The 25,416-nt window shown below is 43.8% G+C and overlaps 1 protein-coding gene across 1 annotated transcript in view; it reads right to left on the bottom strand.

Annotated features, from left to right (window-relative positions):
* Positions 1–641: 641 nt before the first annotated feature.
* PLS3 (plastin 3) overlaps positions 642–25,416 on the bottom strand; it is a 254,813-nt gene continuing 230,038 nt past the window's right edge. The window contains exon 17 of the mRNA XM_082264386.1: positions 642–928. Within this exon, the coding sequence (XP_082120512.1) occupies positions 796–928 (133 nt within the window). The 3' untranslated portion in view covers positions 642–795. The remainder of the gene's footprint in view (positions 929–25,416) is intronic.

Below are 25,416 nucleotides of genomic sequence, written 5' to 3'. Positions count from 1 at the left end.
TCAACTGCCAGGGGGAAGCCACCTTGTGTAAATAAAAATTTACTTAAGTAATAGGTTTCCAAAGAGCTTTGTTCTCACCCTGTGTGATGGTGCTGGTGCTTTGTGATTGGCCCAGTGCTGTCACATGGAGTCACATGCTCCTTCATATCCACAAGTACCAGCATTTTCTTTGCTTCCAGCAGCTGAAAAAGGCAGTGGGGAGTGAGAAAGGTCAGTATGTGTTGTTTGGGGGGGGGGGGGGGGGGTTAAACAATTTGTTGCTTTGCCCTGCATGGACAAAGCACAGATTTGCTTAAGGAGATACAAATTTTACATTTTATGGCCCAAAGAGGCCAGTTTTTATCCAGATTCTCCCATACTGCAATAAGAGAAATAAAAGAAGTAAAGTCTGATCTAACTGGTTGTCTAAGTAATCAAGACTGCTTTCTTTCAGGCATGTTGAAGTCCTGCAGGAGAAAAGGCAACAAGATATTTATTGCACACCTTTGTCATGACAGACCCTTGAATGTATTGCTTGGAATTTCTAAAGCAGAAGATCAAATAGCAAAAAAAGAAAAAAAAAAAAAAGGTCACAAGTGGTCCAAGCTTGAATGCATTTTGGTATGATCTTTGAAGGTTCAGCTGGGAAAGAGCACGAATCGGGAGGTTTCTAATGTTGCGAAGCAAACCTGAAAGTCTTGCCACCATTAAAAAAAGTTCTTATGTTGGCAGTACGGAAAGGCCTTGGACTGCCAGGTCTTGCAAGCCATACACCCTGTGAGTCTCACACTCCACCACAACTGGAAACAAGTACAGTTACACCTTCTTCATCCCTCGGCCCATCAAACAAGCAAACACTGTCATAACCATCTTGGGATTCACTTCCACAAGGTCATCAGGAAGGGCATATACTTTTGCGCCAATTCTTCTGGCTACGGATACAGCATACCTAGAGGAAGAATAAAAATAAAAATTTGAAAAATAAAAGTAAAAAAAAACAAAAACAAAACACAGGTGACATCACCACCCTTCCCCTCCACCTTGTATAATTAGAGAACACTTTGCATTTATTCAGAAAATGGGAGTAACCATTCGAAGCAGTCAACCTCCTGTGTTCACAATACATAAGGCTTCTCAGCACAGGAACTGGAAGCAACTGGAGATCACTGGTGTAATGAGGTCTACGTGATTTCCAGTTTCCAGGGGCTCCAAGCTTGACCAATGTAATGATGTAGAAATATACTATGCCTGGAAATCATCTTTAATGCATTCTTTGCATTAATGTACAATAATTTACATTTCTGTGCCCCCTCCCCAAACATTTAGCCGCAATCAATGTTCACCACTGCTAGGTCCTCCTTGATCTGTGCTGCTTTTCTGATCTTTCAGAATGCACATGAGGGTACTAAAGGCAGCAGAGCCATAGGCTCCCAATACTATTAGTCAAATTGTTACACAGTAGTTGAGGTTCAGTAAAGACAACAAACCATCCAGTTCAACCTGTGTAGGTGTGTGTGTGTGTGGACATATTCATTTCCCATAACCCTGAATGTTGAGATCTTTGAGATGCACATCCAAGAGTCTTTTTAAAGTAGCTATATTCCCCGCAGTTACCACAAATTGTGGAAGAGAGTTCCACAATCTTATATACGTGGAGGTAGAAAAAACAATCCTCCCCAATCTGACTGCCCAAGGGCAAATAACAGAGGAGTAGGATCAAACCCCACCACATATTGGAAACCCCAGACTCTTGACAAATAAGAGCACCGGTCTGGGAAACCAGAAGATAGTGAGGAAAGATGGAAGAGGAAAAAAGTGGAAATTTAATTGGCAATGAGTGGGAGAATCTCATGACGGGCATCCAAAAGGATTTCCAGGGACATGAGCAACAAAATTCGGATATAACGGCCCTATTCAACACACTCAAACACCTTGAACGTAAATCGGCATTGTACTGGCGTATCAAATCATTTGAGCGTTACATCAAAGAGAACATAAATCCTGTAGGCCTTAGCATACAAATATTTCCAACCATGGACAATATCACACTACAAATGAAAAAAGACTGGGAAAATATACTTAATGAATGCTCCAAGAATCTGATGGTCCTACTACAAAGTGAATACGAAAGACAACTGAAAACCCTAGATGAGGATATCAAAGGCGTATATGACCAGCTAACCTCCCTCAAAGCTTTACCACTATACTCTGAACAAGAGAAAAAACTGAAGGAACATATTGAGCAACACAGTAAGGCAATACCAAGGAAAAAAAGAGAAAAAATATTGGCGTGACAGAAACGCCTTTGGCCAAAACAGGGCATACAAATGGATCAACAATAGAACACAAAGAAACAAACCACAGTATGGTCAACAAAATAAAACTCACAAAAATACAACTCATCAGACTCATCTTCATATGCATCAGGAACAGAAACAAATTATGAGAGAAGGAGGGACCGGATAAATAAACAACCACGAGATAAACAACAAGATATGGAAAAACCCAATGAGGATTATTCCAACAGAAGGGACGAGGATAACTAAGCCCTAGACCAGGAAACACAAGATGTGGAAGAAACAAACCCTCCAGTAAGACACCACCAAATTTTCACGAGATCTAGTAGACGTGAGAACCAAGAACCACCACCACCTAAAAAACAAGGTTTTTTTTTTAGGAAAACAAAAGAAACCTACCAAGGAAAACTAATAGAGAAAAATGAAAAATCAGAAACGCAACCAAACAACGAAAGCATCACGATAATTAACCTTTCCTCGCACGACCTCACGGAGGAACAAACTGAGGTATTAACACTAGGACTCTCCTTCTGCCCCAACAAACCGATAGACAAATTCGAAACGATAAAGGATATTCACCTTTTCGCGAGGAATCTACTACAAAAAGTTATGTATAGCAAAAAAACAGATGGAAGCGAACCACAAGTCTCACTATCGGCGGCAGAATATAGAGCCATACGGGACCTGAACCTTCTGTTACAAAAAGAGGGATTAGAAGACTGGACGGACACACCGAATTGTACCGACAGTGAGGACGAGGATGAGGATAACACAACATCAATCAAAAGTAAAGAAACAATACAAGAAAAAACAAGAACACAATTTAAGAAAAAAAAAATCACAGAAATTTCCCTCTATCAATTTGAACCCAGCTATTGCCCTTTTTGTAAGGGAAACCACGAAGGACATCGAAAAGATGTCAGGGACAAGAAACCAACAAAATTTAACTAAAACCCAAAAACAAGCTTTGAAAGAACTACAGAACAATGAACATATCACAATTAAACCTTCTGACAAAGGAGGAAATGTAGTTGTGATGGACAACTCGAAATACAAAGGAATGTGCGAAAAGATTCTAAATAACCAGAGATGCTATAAAAGAATCGCACCCATTATGATCGAAAGATATAAAGAGGAATTTTATTCCAAGGTGGACAGAGCAGGCAACGAGGGAACCATCTCCCCCACTTTATGGAACTATATTCGAACAAGACATCCAAGAACCCCGACTTTTTATACACTACCAAAAAATACATAAAGACCCAGTTAACCCACCTGGAAGACCGATAGTATCAGGGAACGGGAACATATCGGAAGCAATGAGTCAAGTTATTGATGCATATTTAAGACCGCATGTAACGAATTTAACATCCTACACGAGAGACACCATGCATCTATTGCAGATCCTAAACATGGTGATCCCAAGCGACTCATTGCTCATTACAGTTGATGTCGAGGCATTGTATAATAATATACCACATGATAAAGGCCTCTCAACAATTAAAAATATTCTCAGCAAACAGAGTACACACGACGAAAACTTCAACAACTTTATTATTACCATGCTTGAATTCATCCTTAACCGAAACTTCTTCTCTTTTGATGGCCATCACTACCTACAAGTCTGCGGCGTAGCGATGGGCACAAACTGTGCTCCATCGTACGCCAATTTATACCTGGGAGCCTGGGAAGAAGAATTTTTGACAAAAGAAGAAAAACGCACGATATGCAGACAACATCCTCATATGGCAATGCTATATAGATATTATAATAGTATGGACCGGACCAGAAAACCAGATCAAAGATTTGAAAATGGCGCTAAACTCAAATACATACAATATGTATTTCACCTTGAATTACAGTCGGAACAAAGTTCCTTTCTTAGACACCTGGGTATATAAAGAACAAGACGGACTAGTGAAAACAACACTGTATAGAAAGGAGACAGCTGGCAACTCAATCTTACATGTCACTAGCTTCCGCCCTAGCCCACTAAAAAAGGCAATACCCTACAGCCAATACCTCAGGATCAAGAGGAACTGCACCAACACGCAAGATTTCAAAAAGAAGGCTGACTTAACTACAAGACTCATGGAAAGGGGTTACACAAAGACTTCACTCAGGAAAGCCTTCAATAAAGGTAAACTTGAAAGAAAGACAAGAACTATTATTTAAAAAACCAACAAAAGACCTAAAAAAGCAAGACCAAAAAATGCGAATCATGAGGTACACAAACGAGCATAAGAAAATCAGAAACATTTTGGAAAGACACTGGACCATCTTAAAAGAAGACCCCACGGTAAAGGAATTTATAACAGAACACCCCCCAATCACATATAGGAAGGCGGGATCTATCAAAAAGGAACTGGTTCACAGTGAGTTCAAAGAAGGAACACGAAAGGACCCATGAAAAACTAAAGGTACCTACCCCTGTGGATCTTGCAACCAGTGTTAAGTCATAAAAAAATGCATCAAAACGACACTACCCAACGGCGAAACATTTGAATCTAAACACTATGCGAATTATCGGACGAGAGGTATTGTGTATATGATGAGATGCGAGTGCAACGCTTTTTACATAGGCAAGACAAAAAAAAGAGTTCGTAAAAAGGGTCAACAAGCACGTTAACACTATGGAAATGTGCAACTTCCATTTACCCTTGGGACGACACGTTGCCTATAAACATGCATATAAAATTTTCCGAAATATCCTTCATGGCCTTGGAACGGGTCCATATCCCAAGGAGGGGGGGGGGCGATTGGAACAAAACTCTGCTTCAACTTAAAATGAGATGGATTAAACGCCTCAATGCGACAAATTTCCCAGGTCTTAACGAGACAGAGTTATCGTCCATAACAAGGGAAGACAGATTAATAACCACACCCAGAAACTAAACAAATAAAAGCAAGAATAACAATTTGAAAGATCCATTCATGAAAAGTCTCGTTTAGACATTGGAAGACAAAACTCAATGCGACAAAACTCCTCTCCTAAACATTTTTCATCAACGAGAGATGTAACAATACGAGAAATAATGAACTATGGACGAAGTCCCAAACCTGCACCATCTATTCATCAAAAACACTGTTTATGGACAAATAAAACGGAAGGACCAAGAAAAAAAGTACCCATCCGGAGAAACAAAAAAAGTTTAACCATGGAAACACCCAATAAGAGAAAAAATGGCAACATCCATTCACCAAAAAACTCGTTCACCACTCCAGCTTCGAAAAAATCCACAACAAAATACAAAAGAAAGGATTGTTTCATTAATCCCTCAAATATTGTTTTTTACCTTTTATTCATTATAAACATTGGATACAAGCTGGAGAAAAAACAACCCCCCCACCAAAAAACTCCAAATAATACCACTAAGTATTCCTCCTCCATCTATTCCCCCCCATCTAGATTAATCTGCTGTTAAAACTATGAAGAAGTGCAACAGTTATTTGTATATTGATTTACTTATTATTACTATTTCTTTACTTTATTCTGCTTAAGTATGTATCAAACTGTGAAAATCCTATGTGGAAATGCTCCTCTAACTAGAACACCCGGCACGGTAAGCCCCTGTATGTGTTCTTGCATCAGAGGCAACCATTGACACAATGACCGCCAACAACAACTGCAATCGTGGCTTTCCACAAAGCCCGATCTCACTGTGTCCCATCCGTGTCGGCGGCCGAACCTGTCAATCACAGCGGTGTAACCAGGATGCGCACGCATCGAGTCGACGCAGGCGCACCAGGAACACACACCAGCTGTGTCAGATCAGGACTGAGACGTGCGGCGCCTATGGCGCATGCGCGACTCAGTTAAAAGGCCGGGGAATTGCCGTCTCTCTCACTCCCATCTCAGACAGGGAGCAGAGAGGACGGGCAGCAGCGTCTCCTTGTAATACATGTAAGTTAACCCTCTTCCTCACTACAACCAGCAGCTAATTCCCACTAAGCCTTGCACTGATATTGTATTCTCTGCCAAGGTAATAGCTCAGTCGGAACAGAGTCAAGGGGAACTTTCAAGGTTACAACCCAGGATCCCTGTTATACTTAAACCGAAGGTAATCTACCCAATATTTTTCATATATGGTACAACAAACCATTAATTCATCCTGAATTATGCATGGAGTTTTTTCATTAAAGAGATACTTTACGGTGGCTGAATATAAGTACTTTCCTACACAGATTGTTCAGTGGATACATACCAAAGATGGCACAACTATTCCTCTAGGAGGATTGGATCAAGGCACACCACACTACTTATACAGCCATTTTGTGGAACCCCTACACCCAATTCTCTTCATAACTGTATGTAAGTACAATCAGGTACTCACTTACAAACATTGCCACATAAAGTATCTGGATTTCATCTTCATCACATATATTTTTCAGGAGGCTGCATAGGTTCTCGCTGTTCTAGAAGGGAGCTACTCTAATACACAAGGATTAAAACAAACATATGTATGTATATTTTTGAATTATTCACCACATTGAATAAAATCAGGTGGTGTGAATATGATTATATCTGCATCAAATATTACAGATTTGGTGACGGCACCCTTGAGAAAGGCTCCATATGAGCCGAAACGCGTTGGAAACATAGGAGACCCTCTCTGATCTGAAAACCCAAGCACAAAGCATGGAATGACAGAGATATATCCTTAAAGTCACCATAACAACGTGTCACTAACCTTCTACCTATCTCACCCCTTCACGAGGGTCTTTAACCCTACACCTCTATATGTACTTACCTTGTACAGTGTTTTAAATATTAAACCACATTATTTTTGTTTTATAATAATAATAATACTTGTTTGAAAATTATTCAATACCTGCCTTAAAAGTCCCCAAAAATTGGCCTGAGGTACCAACAGACTAAATTTTGACCCAGGGACGACGGCAAAACCCAACTACAGATAGGATAATAGAGATCGAATCTTCCCCACAATCTTATCGCTCTTACAGTGAAAAACCCCTTACGTAGCTTAAGGTTAAAACGCCTCTTCGCTAATCTTTGTGTGGCCACGTGTCCTCTTACACTCCTTGTGACTAGTTTTTTTTTTTATATGCCGAGATCACCATTGAGGTATTTGTAAATTGTCATCATGTCCCCTCTGATGCGCCTTCTCCAGGGAGAATAAATCAAGCGCTTAGAAACACTCCTGATAATTAAGGCCCTCCAATCCCCTAATCAGTTTAGTTGCCCTTCTCTGGACTCTCTCCAGTTCCAGCACATCCTTTGAGGATTGGTGACCATAACTGGACAGAGTACTCCAGATGTGGCCGGACCATGGTTTTATAAAGTTGTAGGATTATAGCTTTATCTCTGGAATATCCCCTTCCTTATGCATGCTAATATTCTGCAGGCTTTGGCAGCTGCAGCTTGACATTGCATGCTATTGCTTAGTAGAAGATAGACTAAGACTCCAAGATCTTTCTCCATTCTTGATTTCCCCCCCTAATGCGTATTTTGCCTTCATTTTTTTTTTTTTTTTAATCCAAAAAGGTTTTTATTGAAAAAAAGAGACATACATGAAAAACAGCCATAAATTTTTTTTTTTTTTCCAATGTAGAGGTCATGCATTACAACACAATGAAGTTGCCGTCATAAAGCAGGGTATACAGGAGACAACCCAGGTATCAGGATAAACAAACAGAACCCACCTAGCACTTGCATACTTAATTATACGCTAATAAGTACCTAAATTAGCAGGGTTCAACAGGGGGTACCTGAATACCACATAGTAATTACAATGCATTCCCTGCTATAACTGAAACGTTCATGTTTAGTCCCCAAGTGCAATACCTTACATTTACACCAGTCTGAGTACGTGTTTATTCTCACCACCCTTTGGACACACCCCTGTAACCAGTTTTCTATCCAAGAACAAACCTTGTGGTCGATGCCTGCAGACCTTCGTTTGTAGATTAATCATTTGTGGGGAACTGTATTGAATGCCTTAGAAAAATCCAGATACACCACATCCACAGGTCTCCCCCTATCTAGCTCACAGCTCACCTCCTCATAAAATGTTAACAGATTGGTTTGACAAGAACGTCCTTTTGTAAACCCGAGTGGATTACTGCCGATGATACTGTTGTCCTTAGCAAATTCTTAGATCTAGTCCCTTATCATCCCATCTAGTAATTTACATACTATTGACGTCAGGCATGCCCGGCCCATAGGTTTCTGGGATATGCCTCTGCCTTTTTTTCAAATATACTTTTATTAAGAGTTTTAAAATAGGTTTATACAACATAATCAAGCCTGATATACACCAGAATATTACAAAGAAACAGGTATGGAAGAGCAAACATCTACGTCCAGTATACCACAATGGATATACCACAATGGATACATAAGATTCATATCTCCTTGTAAAACACATCCCAACTATGTGGTACTACGCCTATCTATATATCTCTTCCCTCTCGCCCCCATACAAACCTGGAGCTAACAACTTTCCTCATCTGCCCATTCCTAAAAAAAAAAAAAAAAAAAGTAAAAAAAAGGGGGAAAAGGGAAGGAAGAAAAAAAAGTGGAGGAAAAGAGGTAAGAGTAAAGGGTAGTATAAAAATTTCACCACCACCCTCTCTCCCCCACCCAAACACAGGCCGACACTTTCAGGAATCAGAATCGCTGACTCTCCGGTCACCGCTCTAGTTCCTGAACAAGTAAGTCCAAACCTTCTTTCGATGGGAGGCATGGAATAAATGGATTTTTGTAAAATCTTACCGTAAAATCCTTTTCTCTTAGCTCATTGACAGACGTAGTCCTCGGTGATACAGCACCTTCGGGTTATGTTGCCTCCACAGGAGCAGGACTAGACAGGAAATTAAAAAGCTCTGGCCACACCCTAGGGGCAGTCCCAGAGGGTATATCCTCTCTCTCTCTGCCTCAGCAAATCAGTTATGTCAAAAAGCAGTCTTTAGAGATTTTAACCCAACCCAACTCAAAAAAACAGAGGGACGGGGACTACGTCTGTCAATGAGCTAAGAGAAAAGGATTTTACGGTAAGATTTTACAAAAATCCATTTTTCTCTATCGCTCATTGACAGACGTAGTCCTCGGTGATACAGCACCTTCGGGACGTCCCAGAGCAGTATCACAAATGAGGGGTGGGAAAATGAAAATCAAATCCCAATCTAGAAGGCCCAACCGGTGCCAACTAGAAGTTTACAATGCTCATCCTTAATGATGAGAGTCAACAAAAAAGAGAAATTTTTTTTTTTTTTTTTCAAACAGAAAAAAACCCTCGAGGTAGACCACCGGTCTCCTCAAATTGCGGCCTGCAAAACCTTGCGGCCAAAATGAGGCATCCGCCGATGCCGTCACATCAATTTTATAGAATTTTGTAAAGGTATGTACCAGGTGGCCGCCTTACATACCTGGACCACTGACGCCTGATGGCGAAAGGCCCAGGAAGTACTGAGCGCTCGAGTGGAGTGCGCCCTAACAGGGAACGGAGGACTCTGACCCTTAATAGAATAAGCCTGTACCACCGTCTGTCTAATCCATTTGGCAATGGTCGCGGCAGATGCAGGCAAACCCTTTCTGGGGCCATCCGTGATCACAAAAAGTGAATCCGTCTTACGGAATGATTCCGTAGCTTTCAGGTATACCCTGATCGCCCGAACCACATCTAAGGAATGCAACGCATGTTCCCGATGATGCTTGGGCTGAGGACACAAGGAAGGTAGTACAATATCTTCATTCAGATGAAAATCTGAAACCACCTTAGGAAGAAAAGATGGCTTAGGATGAAGTACTACCTTATCCCTATGAATCACTAGGTATGGGGACTGGCATGATAATGCAGCCAGTTCTGACACCCTGCGAGCAGAAGTGATAGCCACCAAGAAGGCCACCTTCTGGGATAAAGTAAGCAAGGGAATCTCCCTGATGTTTTCAAAAGGAGGTTTCTGTAGAACCGACAAAACCAAATTAAGATCCCAGGGCGGTAAGGGCGCGCGGACTGGTGGAGCCAGGTGCCGCACCCCCTGGATGAAATTCCGCACCAAGGACTTGGTAGCTAAAGGTTTCTGAAAGAAGATTGCTAATGCTGAAACTTCACTTGATGGTGCTCAAGGCTAGCTTCTGCTCAACCATGTGTGGGGGAAGGGAATGGGGAATGCCGCTCAGGTGTACGTCCAAACAGGTGCTGGCTGGATCCGCCGTCCAGGAAGATGCAAGTAGAAATGTGAAGCCGCACTCAGATGATTGAAATCAAATGAAAATGTCTTTATTCTTCAAAAGTATCCAGGACAAACAGACAGTGTGAGGAACAGGATATGTCCAAGGTAGACGCGTTTCACGGCTCGAATGGCCGCTTACTCATTACCACGGTCTTGGTAATGAGTAAGCGGCCATTCGAGCCGTGAAACGCGTCTACCTTGGACATATTCTGTTCCTCACACTGTCTGTTTGTCCTGGATACTTTTGAAGAATAAAGACATTTTCATTTGATTTCAATCATCTGAGTGCGGCTTCACATTTCTACTTGTAGCTTCTGCTCAACCCCTTGTTGCAAAAAAGCCAATATTCGAGTCACCGAATAGGTACGTGGAGGAAATCCTAAAGATTCGCACCACGCAATATAAGTCTTCCATGTGTGATAATAGACCTTGCTGGAAGTCGCTTTCCTTGCTTTAATAAGGGTAGGAATGACTGAAGTAGACAAATCTCTGTCCTTCAGTACTTGGGTCTCAATGGCCAGGCCATTAAAACCAGCGACTGTAAAGCACGATGGTAAATTGGTCCTTGAGACCACAGACACTCCCTGAGACGAAGTTCCCACGGAACGTCTGCGACTAGCATGTCCAAGTCGGCCAGGCCGGCTTGACGAGGCCAGCCTAGAATTTCTAGGACCACTGGCGCTGATTGGATCTGAACCAGGCGTCCCTAGAGGTATCTGGCCCCGACCATCCGAGAAAGTCTGGTCGTTTTCTGTTTCCACACATTTATCAGATACCGGATTGTTATCAGGAAGGGTCATCTTTTCTGGTTGAACCTCAGGGACCGAAGTCACCCGACTAGAGGCTTCTTGGCCTGTCTGGTCAACCAGATCCGATTCCTGTGAGGCATAGGGACTAATCTTAGGAAAAGGTAAAGGAAAAGATCTATTCAGGGAACGGTAACTACCGCTTCCTGTAGTACTTAAATGTTGGAAGGGAAGAATCGCACCGGTAGTAGTGGTTGATGCTCGATCTAATGTCCTGAATACCGGTGAAAACGTCCCCCCACCCTGAAATCGGGTGGGGGCGCACCTTCAGGCTGTGTACTCCTTTGCTTCGGGTTTGGCTGGGTTGGTCCTCCGTTTGTCGACCAGCCCTTCTTGAACCCTCCTGGAGGAGTCTTGCCTTTCCCGCTTGTTCCAGCCGGGCGCCCTTTATGGGCGGTAAAGAAAGGTCCTCGCTTGTTGCGAGGTCCCTTAGCTTTAGCAGCCTGTGGCAAAAAAGTGCTCTTGCCCCCAGTGGCATCCTTGATGATTTCATCTAGGGTGGCCCCAAATAGACGATTCCCCTGAAAGGGGAGATTTGTCAAGGTCTTTTTGGAACCTAGGTCAGCTGACCAGCATTTTAACCACAGCACACGTCTGAGGATAACCGCTGACATAGATGCATGCCCTAATAGGGGAGTAGTGTCCAAGGCTGCGTCACAGATAAACTGTAGCCCTTGTATAATCTGTTCCATCAAATCAGATGTCTCCTGGGGAATATCTTTTCCCCTAAGGTCTTGGCGTACCATTCTCGCCCATTCCGTAAGTGTCTGGGAAACTAGACCAATAACAATTACTGGTCTAAATGCTGACCCTATCAGAGAGAAGATGGTGCGGGACTCTGCTTCCATCTTTCGATCCACCGGATCCTTAAAAGGACAAAGTGTCCTCCACTGGGATAACCGTGGCTTTATTCAGCCTGGAAATAGGTGGATCCACCACTGGTGGTACCGTCCATTTCTTAATGATGGATTCCTCAAACGGATAGTGTCTAGCAATACGCTTGGAAATAGTAAAGGTACGTTTAGAATGCTCCCATTCTCCTTTAATCTTATTACCAAAACACTTGGGTACAGGAAAAACCTTCACCGTTTTGATGGGCTTGTTAGTACCAAAAGGAATCTCTGTTTCAGTTGCCTCTGCCGGTAAAACCTCAAGTTTTAAGGTTTCCTGCACTGCCACAACTAGTGCGTCCACCAATGCTTCTTCCTGAATTATAGCGGGAGAAGAAACGTCCTCCTCACTGTCTGAGGGAGCTTTACCTGAGGTAACAGCCCTTGCAGAGGGACCTGCAACTGCAGTGACCATCTCTGAATCTGAGTCAGAAGTGTCAGATAGTATAGGGGTAGGCGGGGGTCGCTTCCTTGACCCCCGTCCCTGACAGGCCGCCTCCACCCGAGCCACCACAGACTCCAAAATTGCTGTAAATGCCTCTACACTCTGTGCACCGGCGGGTCCCGTGGCCCCCTCGAGGGAAACAGGTGGGGGAATATGTGTGGCAGGGTCCATGATAATTCCAGTCACTTCCTGGATAATATAATTCAAAAATAAAAAACTTTCTTTTTTTTTTTTTCAGACCCCCAGCGCCACAAAAGCCCCTTAGTGTTACCTGCTAGGGATCCCTATCGATCGAGAGAGAGAGAGAGAGAGAGAGATAGACCCCCAGGCTCACCACTTGATGCTCAGAGTTTAACTGCAACAGGTTACAGCGCTGTCTTGACAAACAGGAAGTCTTTTGGCTGGCTGCCCAGGAAGAAAGGAGGCGGCTCCGCCCCTCTGCACGGCTTCCGGCGCCTCCCCTAGCTCCACGAGGTGTTTGGATCACTTCAAACATGGCCGCCCCCATGCTGGAGACACGAGGCTACGCCAAAATGGCGGCTCGTGCAATCCAGCAAAAAAAAAAATGGCGGCGGCCTGTACTGAATAGCGGTGTGCTGCAGGGCACACAACACTCTCTCTGCATGGGGATTTGGCGTGGTTGGCGGTACCGGCCCTGGCGGATCGCATGGCCGTTCGGGAGGCCTGCTTATAGCTGGAGATCTGATTTAGGAAGGCAGTCTACATGTCCGTGGCTTCTGACTGGTAGGTACCTTATTCTTATCACAGTAAGATTCCCAGAATGCCACTGATTACAATCTTTTAAACATGTATACAATTAGATTGTTAGCTCCCAAACCAAGCCTCCTGGCTTTTTGCACATAAAATCACACTCAAAGTAGGGGGATCTGTGTCATGTTATAGGATAGAGGGGGACTCTATCTTACCATACAGAGAGGGGCCCGCGTTCACCACAAGACCCGTCAGGGGAAAAGGGGGAACATACTACTCACCATACCGGAACCAGGCGGGCACCAACTCCTGACAGTACCCCTCTCCACCGGGGCGGGAGGGCTGTCGACTAGGGTTGAGCGAACACCTAGATGTCCGTGTTCGACGGGTTCGGCCGAACTTTAAAAAAAAGTCCGGGTCCGTGTCCCGGACTTTTACCGAACTTTTCCCGGACACCGAACCCCATTGAAGTCAATGGGGACCCGAACTTTAAGGCACTAAAATGGCTCTAAAACACCAAAGGAAAGGGCTAGAGTGCTGCAAATGGCAGCAAAACGTAATTAAGAGCATGGCAAGTGCTCTGCAAACAAATGTGGATAGGGAAATAACTTAAAACAACAAAAAAAAAAACAGAAAAATAAAACAATGTTCTTCTTCATCTCTGAAGGACGAGGCCCATATGGAGTAGGAGGGAGGTTGAGGTGGTGGTGGATGTGGCGGTGACATAGGCGTGCGCACAGGGTGTGCTGGGTGTGCCTGGGCACACCCTAATCACCTAGGGCACATAGCATTGCCAGTGAGGAGATGGGAAAGATCTCCCTGGGACCTGCTCTGCTCTATTTCTCCTTGCCTACAGGTACATGGCCCCGATACATTACTCTCCCTGCTGGCAAACACATGCATGTGTATTTCAACTTTGGGGTGCACACCTTAATGCAATAGGCTGCGCACACCTATGGGCGGTGTAGGTGGAAGCGGCGGTGGAGGAGGACCAGGGCCGGATTAACAGCATCATGGGCTTGGTGCTGAGGATTTTGAAGGGCCTTAAGGGCCGTGCCTTGCCATGCACCCAGAGGAGGAAGGGTGCAGCCATGCATGCCTAATTCAACATGGGATGCTGTCTCTGAAGCCCATAAACACATCCATGCATCGCCAACTGTCCCTCCTTGTCCGGCCTTCACGCTGTGTGGGGAGGTTCTGAGGGTGCTGCCTGGGGAAGCGAGCATAGAAGCCAGACTTCTGTGTTTACAAGTGACAGAAGAGCGGTAACAGTGAATATGGCCAACCCGGGGCCTATATAAAAGGTAGGGGCCTGGAGCTGCAGCTCCAATAGCCCCTACATTAATCTGGCCCTGAGGAGGAGGACGAGGTAGCCAACACTGCTTCTTTTCAAAAATTTTAAATGAGGGTACACCCCAAAAGAGTGAGAAAGAGCAAAAATGGAACAATGGGTGGGTAAGGTCGGTATCCATTGCTATTCTGCATAAGGTACGGAAAAGTCCCGTGGGATCCATGCCTGGTTCATTTTAATGAACGTGAGCTTGTCCACATTGTCTCTGGACAGGCGGCTGCGCTTGTCTGTTATAACGCCCCCAGCCGTGCTAAATACCCGTTCAGATAATACACTGGCTGCAGGGCACGCCAGCACCTCCAAGGCGTAAAGGGCAAGCTCAAGCCATGTGCCCAATTTGGAGACCCAGAAGTTGAAGGGGGCAGACCCGTCATTCACTACATGTAGGCGTGTGCACACATACTGCTCCACCATGTTGGTAAAATGCTGCCTCCTGCTAAGACGTTCCATCTGAGCTGCTGGTGCTGCTGTTTGTTGTGGCGTGCTGACAAAGCTTTTCCACATTTCGGCCATGCTAACCCTGCCTTCTGAGGTGCTGGCGGTGCCCTGGTTGCGTTGGCGACCTCCTCCTCCTCCTCCTCTGCCTTGTGCTTCCACTGTGGCCCCGCTGTCAGATGGGAATGCCAGCAGCATGGCGTCTACCAGCGTGCGCTTGTACTCGCGCATCTTGCGATCGCGCTCCAGTGAGTGAATTAAGGACGGTACGTTGTCCTTGTAACGGGGATCCAGCAGCGTGGCCACCCAGTAATCAGCACAAGTTAGAATGTGGGCAACTCGGCGGTCGTTGTGGAGACACTGCAGCATGTAATCGCTCATGTGTGCCAGGCTGCCCAGAGGCAACGAAAGGCTGTCCTCTGTGGGAGGTGTATCGTCCGTGTCCTCTGTATCCCCCCAGCCACGCACCAGTGATGGCCATGAGCTGGCCTGGGTGCCACCCTGCTGTGAACATGGTTCCATCTCCTCCTCCAGCTCCTCCTCCTCCTCATCCTCCAGAACTGTGCCCCTGCTGGACAATTGCGTCCCTGGCGTTTGCGTGTGCAGGAACCCACCCTCGGAGCCCCTTGCGAATGACTGCCCTGAAAGCCTTGGAAATGTTACCTCTTCATCCTCCTCCTCCTCCTCATCCTGTGCCACATCCTCTTCCATCATCGCCCGAATTGTTTTTTCAAGGAGGCATAGAAGTGGGATAGTTAAGCTGAGAACGGCGTCATTGCCACTGGCCATGTTGGTGGAGTACTCAAAACAGCGCAACAAGGCACACAGGTCTCGCATGGAGGCCCAGTTAAATTAAATAGCGGAATAGAAAATATGATCCAAAAAAAGTGTATGTATATCACACGTACACAACCACACTGGGCCCCAATTACTATTGTTTGTACCCCTAAAAGGCTAGATGAGGAGTAGGGGGAGTATGGAACAGGCAGCACCCTCAAACCTTCAGAAGTATGAGATGAACCCCAACAACTTGGAAAGGTGGATCTCTCTCACACGTACCGACACAGACTATCCCGCAATTCAATTGATCCTCAAAGGTTTTTATTAAATAGCGGAATAGGAAATATGATGAAAAAAAGTGTATGTATCTCGCACGTACACAACCACACTAGGCCCCAATTACTATTGTTTGTACCCCTAAAAGGCTAGATGAGGAGTAGGGGGGGTATGGAACAGGCAGCACCCTCAAACCTTCAGAAGTATGAGATGAACCCCAACAACTTGGAAAGGTGGATCTCTCTCACACGTACCGACACAGACTATCCCCCAATTTAACTGATCCCCAAAGGTTTTTGATTAAATAGCGGAATAGAAAATATGATCCCAAAAAAGTGTATGTATATCACACGTACACAACCACACTGGGCCCCAATTACTATTGTTTGTACCCCTAAAAGGCTAGATGAGGAGTAGGGGGAGTATGGAACAGGCAGCACCCTCAAACCTTCAGAAGTATGAGATGAACCCCAACAACTTGGAAAGGTGGATCTCTCTCACACGTACCAACACAGACTATCCCCCAATTTAACTGATCCCCAAAGGTTTTTGATTAAATAGCGGAATAGAAAATATGATCCAAAAAAAGTGTATGTATATCACACGTACACAACCACACTAGGCCCCAATTACTATTGTTTGTACCCCTAAAAGGCTAGATGAGGAGTAGGGGGAGTATGGAACAGGCAGCACCCTCAAACCTTCAGAAGTATGAGATGAACCCCAACAACTTGGAAAGGTGGATCTCTCTCACACGTACCGACACAGACTATCCCGCAATTCAATTGATCCTCAAAGGTTTTTATTGAATAGCGGAATAGGAAATATGATCAAAAAAAGTGTATGTATCTCGCACGTACACAACCACACTAGGCCCCAATTACTATTGTTTGTACCCCTAAAAGGCTAGATGAGGAGTAGGGGGAGTATGGAACAGGCAGCACCCTCAAACCTTCAGAAGTATGAGATGAACCCCAACAACTTGGAAAGGTGGATCTCTCTCACACGTACCGACACAGACTATCCCCCAATTTAACTGATCCCCAAAGGTTTTTGATTAAATAGCGGAATAGAAAATATGATCCAAAAAAAGTGTATGTATATCACACGTACACAACCACACTAGGCCCCAATTACTATTGTTTGTACCCCTAAAAGGCTAGATGAGGAGTAGGGGGGGTATGGAACAGGCAGCACCCTCAAACCTTCAGAAGTATGAGATGAACCCCAACAACTTGGAAAGGTGGATCTCTCTCACACGTACCAACACAGACTATCCCCCAATTTAACTGATCCCCAAAGGTTTTTGATTAAATAGCGGAATAGAAAATATGATCCCAAAAAAGTGTATGTATATCACACGTACACAACCACACTAGGCCCCAATTACTATTGTTTGTACCCCTAAAAGGCTAGGAGTAGGGGGAGTATGGAACAGGCAGCACCCTCAAACCTTCAGAAGTATGAGATGAACCCCAACAACTTGGAAAGGTGGATCTCTCTCACACGTACCAACACAGACTATCCCCCAATTTAACTGATCCCCAAAGGTTTTTGATTAAATAGCGGAATAGAAAATATGATCCAAAAAAAGTGTATGTATATCACACGTACACAACCACACTAGGCCCCAATTACTATTGTTTGTACCCCTAAAAGGCTAGGAGTAGGGGGAGTATGGAACAGGCAGCACCCTCAAACCTTCAGAAGTATGAGATGAACCCCAACAACTTGGAAAGGTGGATCTCTCTCACACGTACCAACACAGACTATCCCCCAATTTAACTGATCCCCAAAGGTTTTTGATTAAATAGCGGAATAGAAAATATGATCCCAAAAAAGTGTATGTATATCACACGTACACAACCACACTAGGCCCCAATTACTATTGTTTGTACCCCTAAAAGGCTAGGAGTAGGGGGAGTATGGAACAGGCAGCACCCTCAAACCTTCAGAAGTATGAGATGAACCCCAACAACTTGGAAAGGTGGATCTCTCTCACACGTACCAACACAGACTATCCCCCAATTTAACTGATCCCCAAAGGTTTTTGATTAAATAGCGGAATAGAAAATATGATCCCAAAAAAGTGTATGTATATCACACGTACACAACCACACTAGGCCCCAATTACTATTGTTTGTACCCCTAAAAGGCTAGGAGTAGGGGGAGTATGGAACAGGCAGCACCCTCAAACCTTCAGAAGTATGAGATGAACCCCAACAACTTGGAAAGGTGGATCTCTCTCACACGTACCAACACAGACTATCCCCCAATTTAACTGATCCCCAAAGGTTTTTGATTAAATAGCGGAATAGAAAATATGATCCCAAAAAAGTGTATGTATATCACACGTACACAACCACACTAGGCCCCAATTACTATTGTTTGTACCCCTAAAAGGCTAGGAGTAGGGGGGAGTATGGAACAGGCAGCACCCTCAAACCTTCAGAAGTATGAGATGAACCCCAACAACTTGGAAAGGTGGATCTCTCTCACACGTACCAACACAGACTATCCCCCAATTTAACTGATCCCCAAAGGTTTTTGATTAAATAGCGGAATAGAAAATATGATCCCAAAAAAGTGTATGTATATCACACGTACACAACCACACTAGGCCCCAATTACTATTGTTTGTACCCCTAAAAGGCTAGGAGTAGGGGGGAGTATGGAACAGGCAGCACCCTCAAACCTTCAGAAGTATGAGATGAACCCCAACAACTTGGAAAGGTGGATCTCTCTCACACGTACCAACACAGACTATCCCCCAATTTAACTGATCCCCAAAGGTTTTTGATTAAATAGCGGAATAGAAAATATGATCCCAAAAAAGTGTATGTATATCACACGTACACAACCACACTAGGCCCCAATTACTATTGTTTGTACCCCTAAAAGGCTAGATGAGGAGTAGGGGGAGTATGGAACAGGCAGCACCCTCAAACCTTCAGAAGTATGAGATTGTGTTCACTGTACCCCACAAAGATTGAGTTCACTGCACCCCACAATGATTGTGTTCACTGCACCCCACAAAGATTGTGTTCACTGCACCCCACAAAGATTGTGTTCACTGTACCCCCCAAAGATTGTGTTGACTGCACCCCACAAAGATTGTGTTCACTGCACCCCAAAAAGGATGTTCACTGCACCCCAAAAAGGATTTTGTTCACTGCACCCCAAAAAGATTGTGTTCACTGCACCCCAAAAATGATTTTGTTCACTGCACCCCAAAAATGATTTTGTTCACTGCACCCCAAAAAGGATTTTGTTCACTGCACCCCAAAAAGGATGTTGTTCACTGCACCCCAAAAAGATTGTGTTCACTGCACCCCACAAAGGATTTTGTTCACTGCACCCCAAAAAGATTGTGTTCACTGCACCCCAAAAAGGATTTTGTTCACTGCACCCCAAAAAGGATTTTGTTCACTGCACCCCACAAAGGATTTTGTTCACTGCACCCCACAAAGGATTTTGTTCACTGCACCCCACAAAGATTGTGTTCACTGCACACCAAAAAGGATTGTGTTCACTGCACCCCAAAAAGATTTTGTTCACTGCACCCCAAAAAGATTGTGTTCACTGCAGCCCAAAAAGATTGTGTTCACTGCAGCCCAAAAAGATTGTGTTCACTGCAGCCCAAAAAGATTGTGTTCACTGCAGCCCAAAAAGATTGTGTTCACTGCAGCCCAAAAAGATTGTGTTCACTGCAGCTCACACACAGAAAAATGGATGTGGATCACTGACACCTGCCTATCTCCAATCCCACACCACACAGCAATATCGATTGTAGTTTGTAGAACACAGTTTCCCTAAAATTCAGCAGACTCTGTCCCTAACAGGATTGAGAAGAGATCGTAGATCAGGATTGAGTGCAGACCCCACACAGCAATATCGATTGTAGTTTGTAGAAGACACTGACCCTATAATTCAGCAGACTCTATCCCTAAAATGCCTACAACTCGCCCTGCCTAAACACTCCGACCTGTCCCTCAATTCTATCCGGACACAAATGGTTTTTTCCTGCCTATCTTTCCCTAATCAGCAGCCAGCACGTTGATGTGTGCTCTGTCCCTGAATCTAAGCAGCATAATGACGCCGCTGCGGCTGCCTCGAACTTATAAAGACTTGGTCACATGCTTCAGACGGCCAATCACAGCTACTGAGACATTTGCAGGCATGGCTGGGATGGCTTAAGGCACACCAGTTAAACGATTGTTGATTGGCTGTTGAAAGCCCGCCATGAAAAGAGCGCCAAAGCATGCAAAACCCGGAAATAAAACGACCGAACACGGATTTTTACCCGAACATACAGTAAAGTGTCCGTGTCCGTGTTCGGGTACAAAAAATCCAATTATTCGGTACGAACACGAATAATACAGTCCGTGTTCGCTCAACACTACTGTCGACCGATATGGATGCCGTGACTCATGGTCTTTGGCGTTTCAGCGAGACGTTTAACTCGCGGGGTCAGTCCCTTAATGGGACTTTGTCGCGGCCGACCCAGCGCGGAGCTATGGCCTGCACGCGCTCGTAGGCTGAACTGGGGTGACCACCGGATCTCAACATCCAGCCTGTCGCCCAGTTCAGCTTTCTTGCTTGAAGATCTCACAGGAACACTGGAGAAAAAAAGCTGTCTAAAAAATCTTTTAAGAAAAAAATCTTGCCAGGACCGAAGATCCCAGCAAGGTATCTAGGTCCTTACTCCTAACTAGACAGAAAATAACTGATTTGCTGAGGCAGAGAGAGAGAGAGGATATACCCTCTGGGACTGCCCCTAGGGTGTGGCCAGAGCTTTTTAATTTCCTGTCTAGTCCTGCTCCTGTGGAGGCAACATAACCCGAAGGTGCTGTATCACCGAGGACTACGTCTGTCAATGAGCGATAGAGAAATCTTTATTCTATGCCTCCCAAGTCTTATTGTGGCTCTCTATTTTGAGCCGACGTAATAAGATCTTCCATTCTGTTTATTTCTTCTACCTTCCTTATCCATTCTGCAATAGTTGGAGGAGTTTGTTTCTTCCAACTGAGGGATGCATGATCTAGCTGCATTCGAGAGATGACATATAATAGACTATTTTTTAACCAAAATTTTCAGAATTTGTAACAAGAAAAAGGCTGGGTCATTAGGGATCTCCTATTCTGTGAATCTCTGTATAATCCTAACTTCCCCCCAAAAGTAAGCCACCTTAGGGCATGTCCAGAAAATATGTCCCATTGTGCCCACTTCCCCCTGACATCTCCCAACAGCGATCTGAGGTATCTGAAGAAATGTTATGTAGTTTACAAGGAGTAGAATACCACCTCAATATTTTATAATTTGTTTCTTGTTTATTGCATCTTGAGGTTGTATTAGAGAAATAAATTATCTGTTTTTGTTCTGGGGTGAAGGAACAATTCAATTCTCTCTCCCATTTCTCAAAACAGGTCAATTGATATTGCTCAGAGGGTATATTTGATAAATTATACATTTTAGAAAGTAGTTGGGGGCAAATCCTTTCTTCTGAGCAGAATTTCTTAAAGGGAGTAAACTGACAATATTTTTGGTGATTGGATATTGTATATAAAAAATTATGCATTTGACAAGCATTCCAGAAGGGAAGTTTAAATTTCTCTCTATCGCTTACTAATATCTCCAATGAGGGCCATTTGTTTCCTCTCAAAAAATGTGATGGCTGGAGGATCTCTGCTTTCGTTAAGGAGCTAAAATGCTGTGCATCTAGGGAGTTTCCCTAGAAGACAAAGTGTCTCGAAAGCATGTGCTAAAGCGGACTTAAGTTATTCCCTATAAAAGGATGGGATTTCAGCTCTCTTGGTAGTTGGTCATAACACCATAAGGCTCTCTTAAAAGAGGTATATTCGTCTGTGCTTGTTCAAGGTGCACCCATAACAAACTCTTCATGCTGACACCAATCTACTTGTCTGCGCAAGTGTGTCGCCTGATATTTACGTAGGTCTGGTACTGCCAATATCTGCTGATATTGCAGTGCCCAAGTATATCAGTGCCTTATCTGACCATTTAAACCCAAAACTCTGTTGTATGCTCTTCAGATACATAGTGGGCACTCCCACACCCATAGCCTCTGACTTATTGAAGTTTATCTTCAGGGTAAACAACCTCTCGTATTGTTCAAACTCTTTGATAAGATTTGGGATTGATATCACTGGTTTCATTAATGAAAAAAGTAAATTGTCCACATAGGCAGAGACCTTATGCTGTATTTTTCCCACCTTGATACCCTCTATGTTTGTATTAAGTCTAATTCTACAAAGAAAAGGCTCAAGTGATAATACAAAAAGAACAGGGGACAGGGGGACACCCCTGTCTCGTCCCATTTACTATAGAAAAGAAGTCAGAGAATCCCATTTATCTTCACTTGAGCCAATGGAATTGAATAGATGGAAGCAATCCATCTCATCATATTTTCTCCTACTCCAATATATTTCAAGGTAGAGAACATAAAGTCCCAGCTCTCGCAATCAAACGCTTTCTCTGCGTCTGTTCCCACAAACACACATGATGCTTGCGATTTTTTGGCCATATGAATCAAGTTCAATACTTTCGTAGTGTTCCCTTGCTTCCCTATTGGGAACAAATCCTATTTGATCTAGGTGGATAAAAAATGTTGCAGATGTTTGACAGAATTTTGGTAAAGATTTTTAACTCAATATTAATAAAATGGGTCTATAGCTTCCTCATCCTGCCTGAGGTGACGTTGGTTCTCCCCCTTTATTCTCTTCCCCCTCCCCCCTCTTTTTGATCAGGGGGCTCAGTTCTTTTCTCCACTGTTTTGGAAACCCACAGGCAAGCTCTGGAACTACACATTTGGTTTTAATCCAGCAAACAGAAAAATCTCAACAAAATCCCAGATTATAATCTTACTCGCAGTATCTAGCTAATTACCACTGAAGAAGCATACAGCTTCGAAACGCGTTGGGTATTCTGCTGCTGTTCTTCATTTCTCTGTGCTGTGTTTTTTATGGAACTGTTTGCCTATTTACTCTGTTATGTATCACGTATGTCATATATATTTTTTGTACAATAAAATGCTAATTTTTTTTTATCAATTTTTGTATAGATTTGAGTGCCTAAAAAGTCCCAACCCCTTAGGGGATTTTCTCCTTTTGTACTATTGCATTTCGGGATGTGGCACCTCCTCCAATGGGGGGTTTTTTGCTGTGGACTAACCATGTTCTTTATAGTTTCCGCAAAGGGTCAGATCTTTACCCTCCTTGGGAATAACTAATATGTGCCCTCAGCGGGTCTCTGGTGAAAGTGCTATTTGATCCTAGTTCATTAACCACTTGCCGACCGGTCACGTTGACCGTACTGCGGCAAAGTGGCTCGTTATCCTCCATCGGCGTAGACCTACGTCGCTGGACTCCTCCCCTTGTGGGTGGCGCGCGAGCGAAGCCGAAGGCTCGCTCCCGCTGTATTCAGTCACAGCGGGAGTCGGGCCAGGGGAAGAGAACCGGTGATCACCGCTGCTCTTCCCCGATCGCCGGGGATCGAGTGTGGAAATCCGCCCGCTTGTGTAAACAAAGCGGGCAGATCTCCTAAGTGACAGGCAGGGACAGATTGCAGGCTTCAGCATAGCTGAACCTGTGATCTGTGCCTGTGTCACTCAGTCCCCTCCCCCCACACACATTAGTAAGCACCAGGCATACATTAACCCCTTGATCACCAATAAAAGTTAACCTCTTCCCTGCCAGTGTCATTTTTACAGTAACAGTGCATATTTATAGCACCGATTACTGTAGTAATGTCACTGGTACCCCCAAAAAGTGTCAGTCAATGGTCCGATCTGTCCGCCGCAATGTCGCAGTCCCGCAAAAAAACAAAATCACAGATCGCCGCCATTACTAGTTAAAAAAAAATAAATAAAAATGACATAAATTTCCCGTAGTTAGTAGCTGCGATAACTTTGGCGCAAACCAATCAAAATACGCTTATTGCGATTTTTTTTACCAAAAATATGTAGCAGAAAACAAATTGGCCTAAAATGTTAAAAAAATCGATTTTTACATTTTGGGGGGGGGGGGGGGGGATTTCATATAAAAAAATATGAAAAATATTGTTTTTTCAAAATTGTCGCGCAAAAAAAAAATAAATAAAAAAAAAAAAAAAAAAAAAAAATCGCACAGGTGATCAAATACCACCAAAAGAAAGCTCTGCTTGTGGGTAAAAAAAGGCCGTAAATTTCGTTTGGGTGCGGCGTTGCATGACCGCGCAATTGTCAGTTAAAGTCGCACAATCATGAATCGCAAAAAGTGGCCTGGACGTAAGACAGCAAAATCCTCCGGTGGTAAAGTGGTTAAATAGTTTTACAAGATAGGGTGCTAATATTGAAAAATAGGATTTATAATATTGGAGCGTAAAACCATCTGGTCCTGGAGCTTTACCCATTTTCATTTTGCTTAAGATCTGTTGCACTTCTAGCAAGGTTATTGGTTGATCTATTTCCTCACAATCACAACATTTTTTCACCTTTCGGTGACCTGACTTGGGGAATATATATGGTTTTCTCGTATCCTTCGCTGCTTTTGCTAATAATTTTCCCCATTCATATCCCCATCTACGACTTCTTCGTACTGCTGCCTTCGCTTTATATTGTAAAAGCTCAGAGATTTGCATCCGGAGGGATACTGCTTCTCTCTCCAGCTCACTTGTAAATGTCTGTTTAGGTCTACTTTCAATATCATATAGGGCAGAGAGGAGCGTCAGCAGTTTGTTACCATTCCTTTTTTACCCTAGATCCATATTTAATCAGCACCCCTCTTATCACTACTTTCTGTGCCTCCCATAGAATTCTAAGATCGTATTCTGAAGTATCATTTATTTGAAAATAAGGCCAAAGTTCCTCTGCTACATCACTAAATATCTTTGGGTTCTGTAGTAAGCTCATTTAATCTCCAAAATCGGCCCACAACCGAGCCTGTTTCGGAGAGGGAGTATAGTAGCATAACCGGAGCATGATCTGACCATGTTATGTTTCCTATTTCTATTTTTTGTACTGCATGTAGTTGTCTGTGTGGAATCAGAAATTAATCTATTCTTGTATAGATTTTATGTACACTGGAGAAATATGTATAGTCTTTCTCCCTCATGTTGAATTCGCCAGATGTCAGTTGATTTTTCCTTAGCGTCTGCAGAATAGGTTTATTGATTGTGGGAGGATCGAGGAAGTTCCATTTGAGGTATCTACTGATGGGACTAAGGCAATATTCAGATCTCCCCGCAATATCAACTG

Source organism: Pelophylax lessonae (genome assembly GCF_965119305.1).
Source record: "Pelophylax lessonae genome assembly, chromosome: 7".
NCBI classification, from domain to species: domain Eukaryota; kingdom Metazoa; phylum Chordata; class Amphibia; order Anura; family Ranidae; genus Pelophylax; species Pelophylax lessonae.
This window is presented reverse-complemented; position numbering and strand designations above follow the sequence as displayed.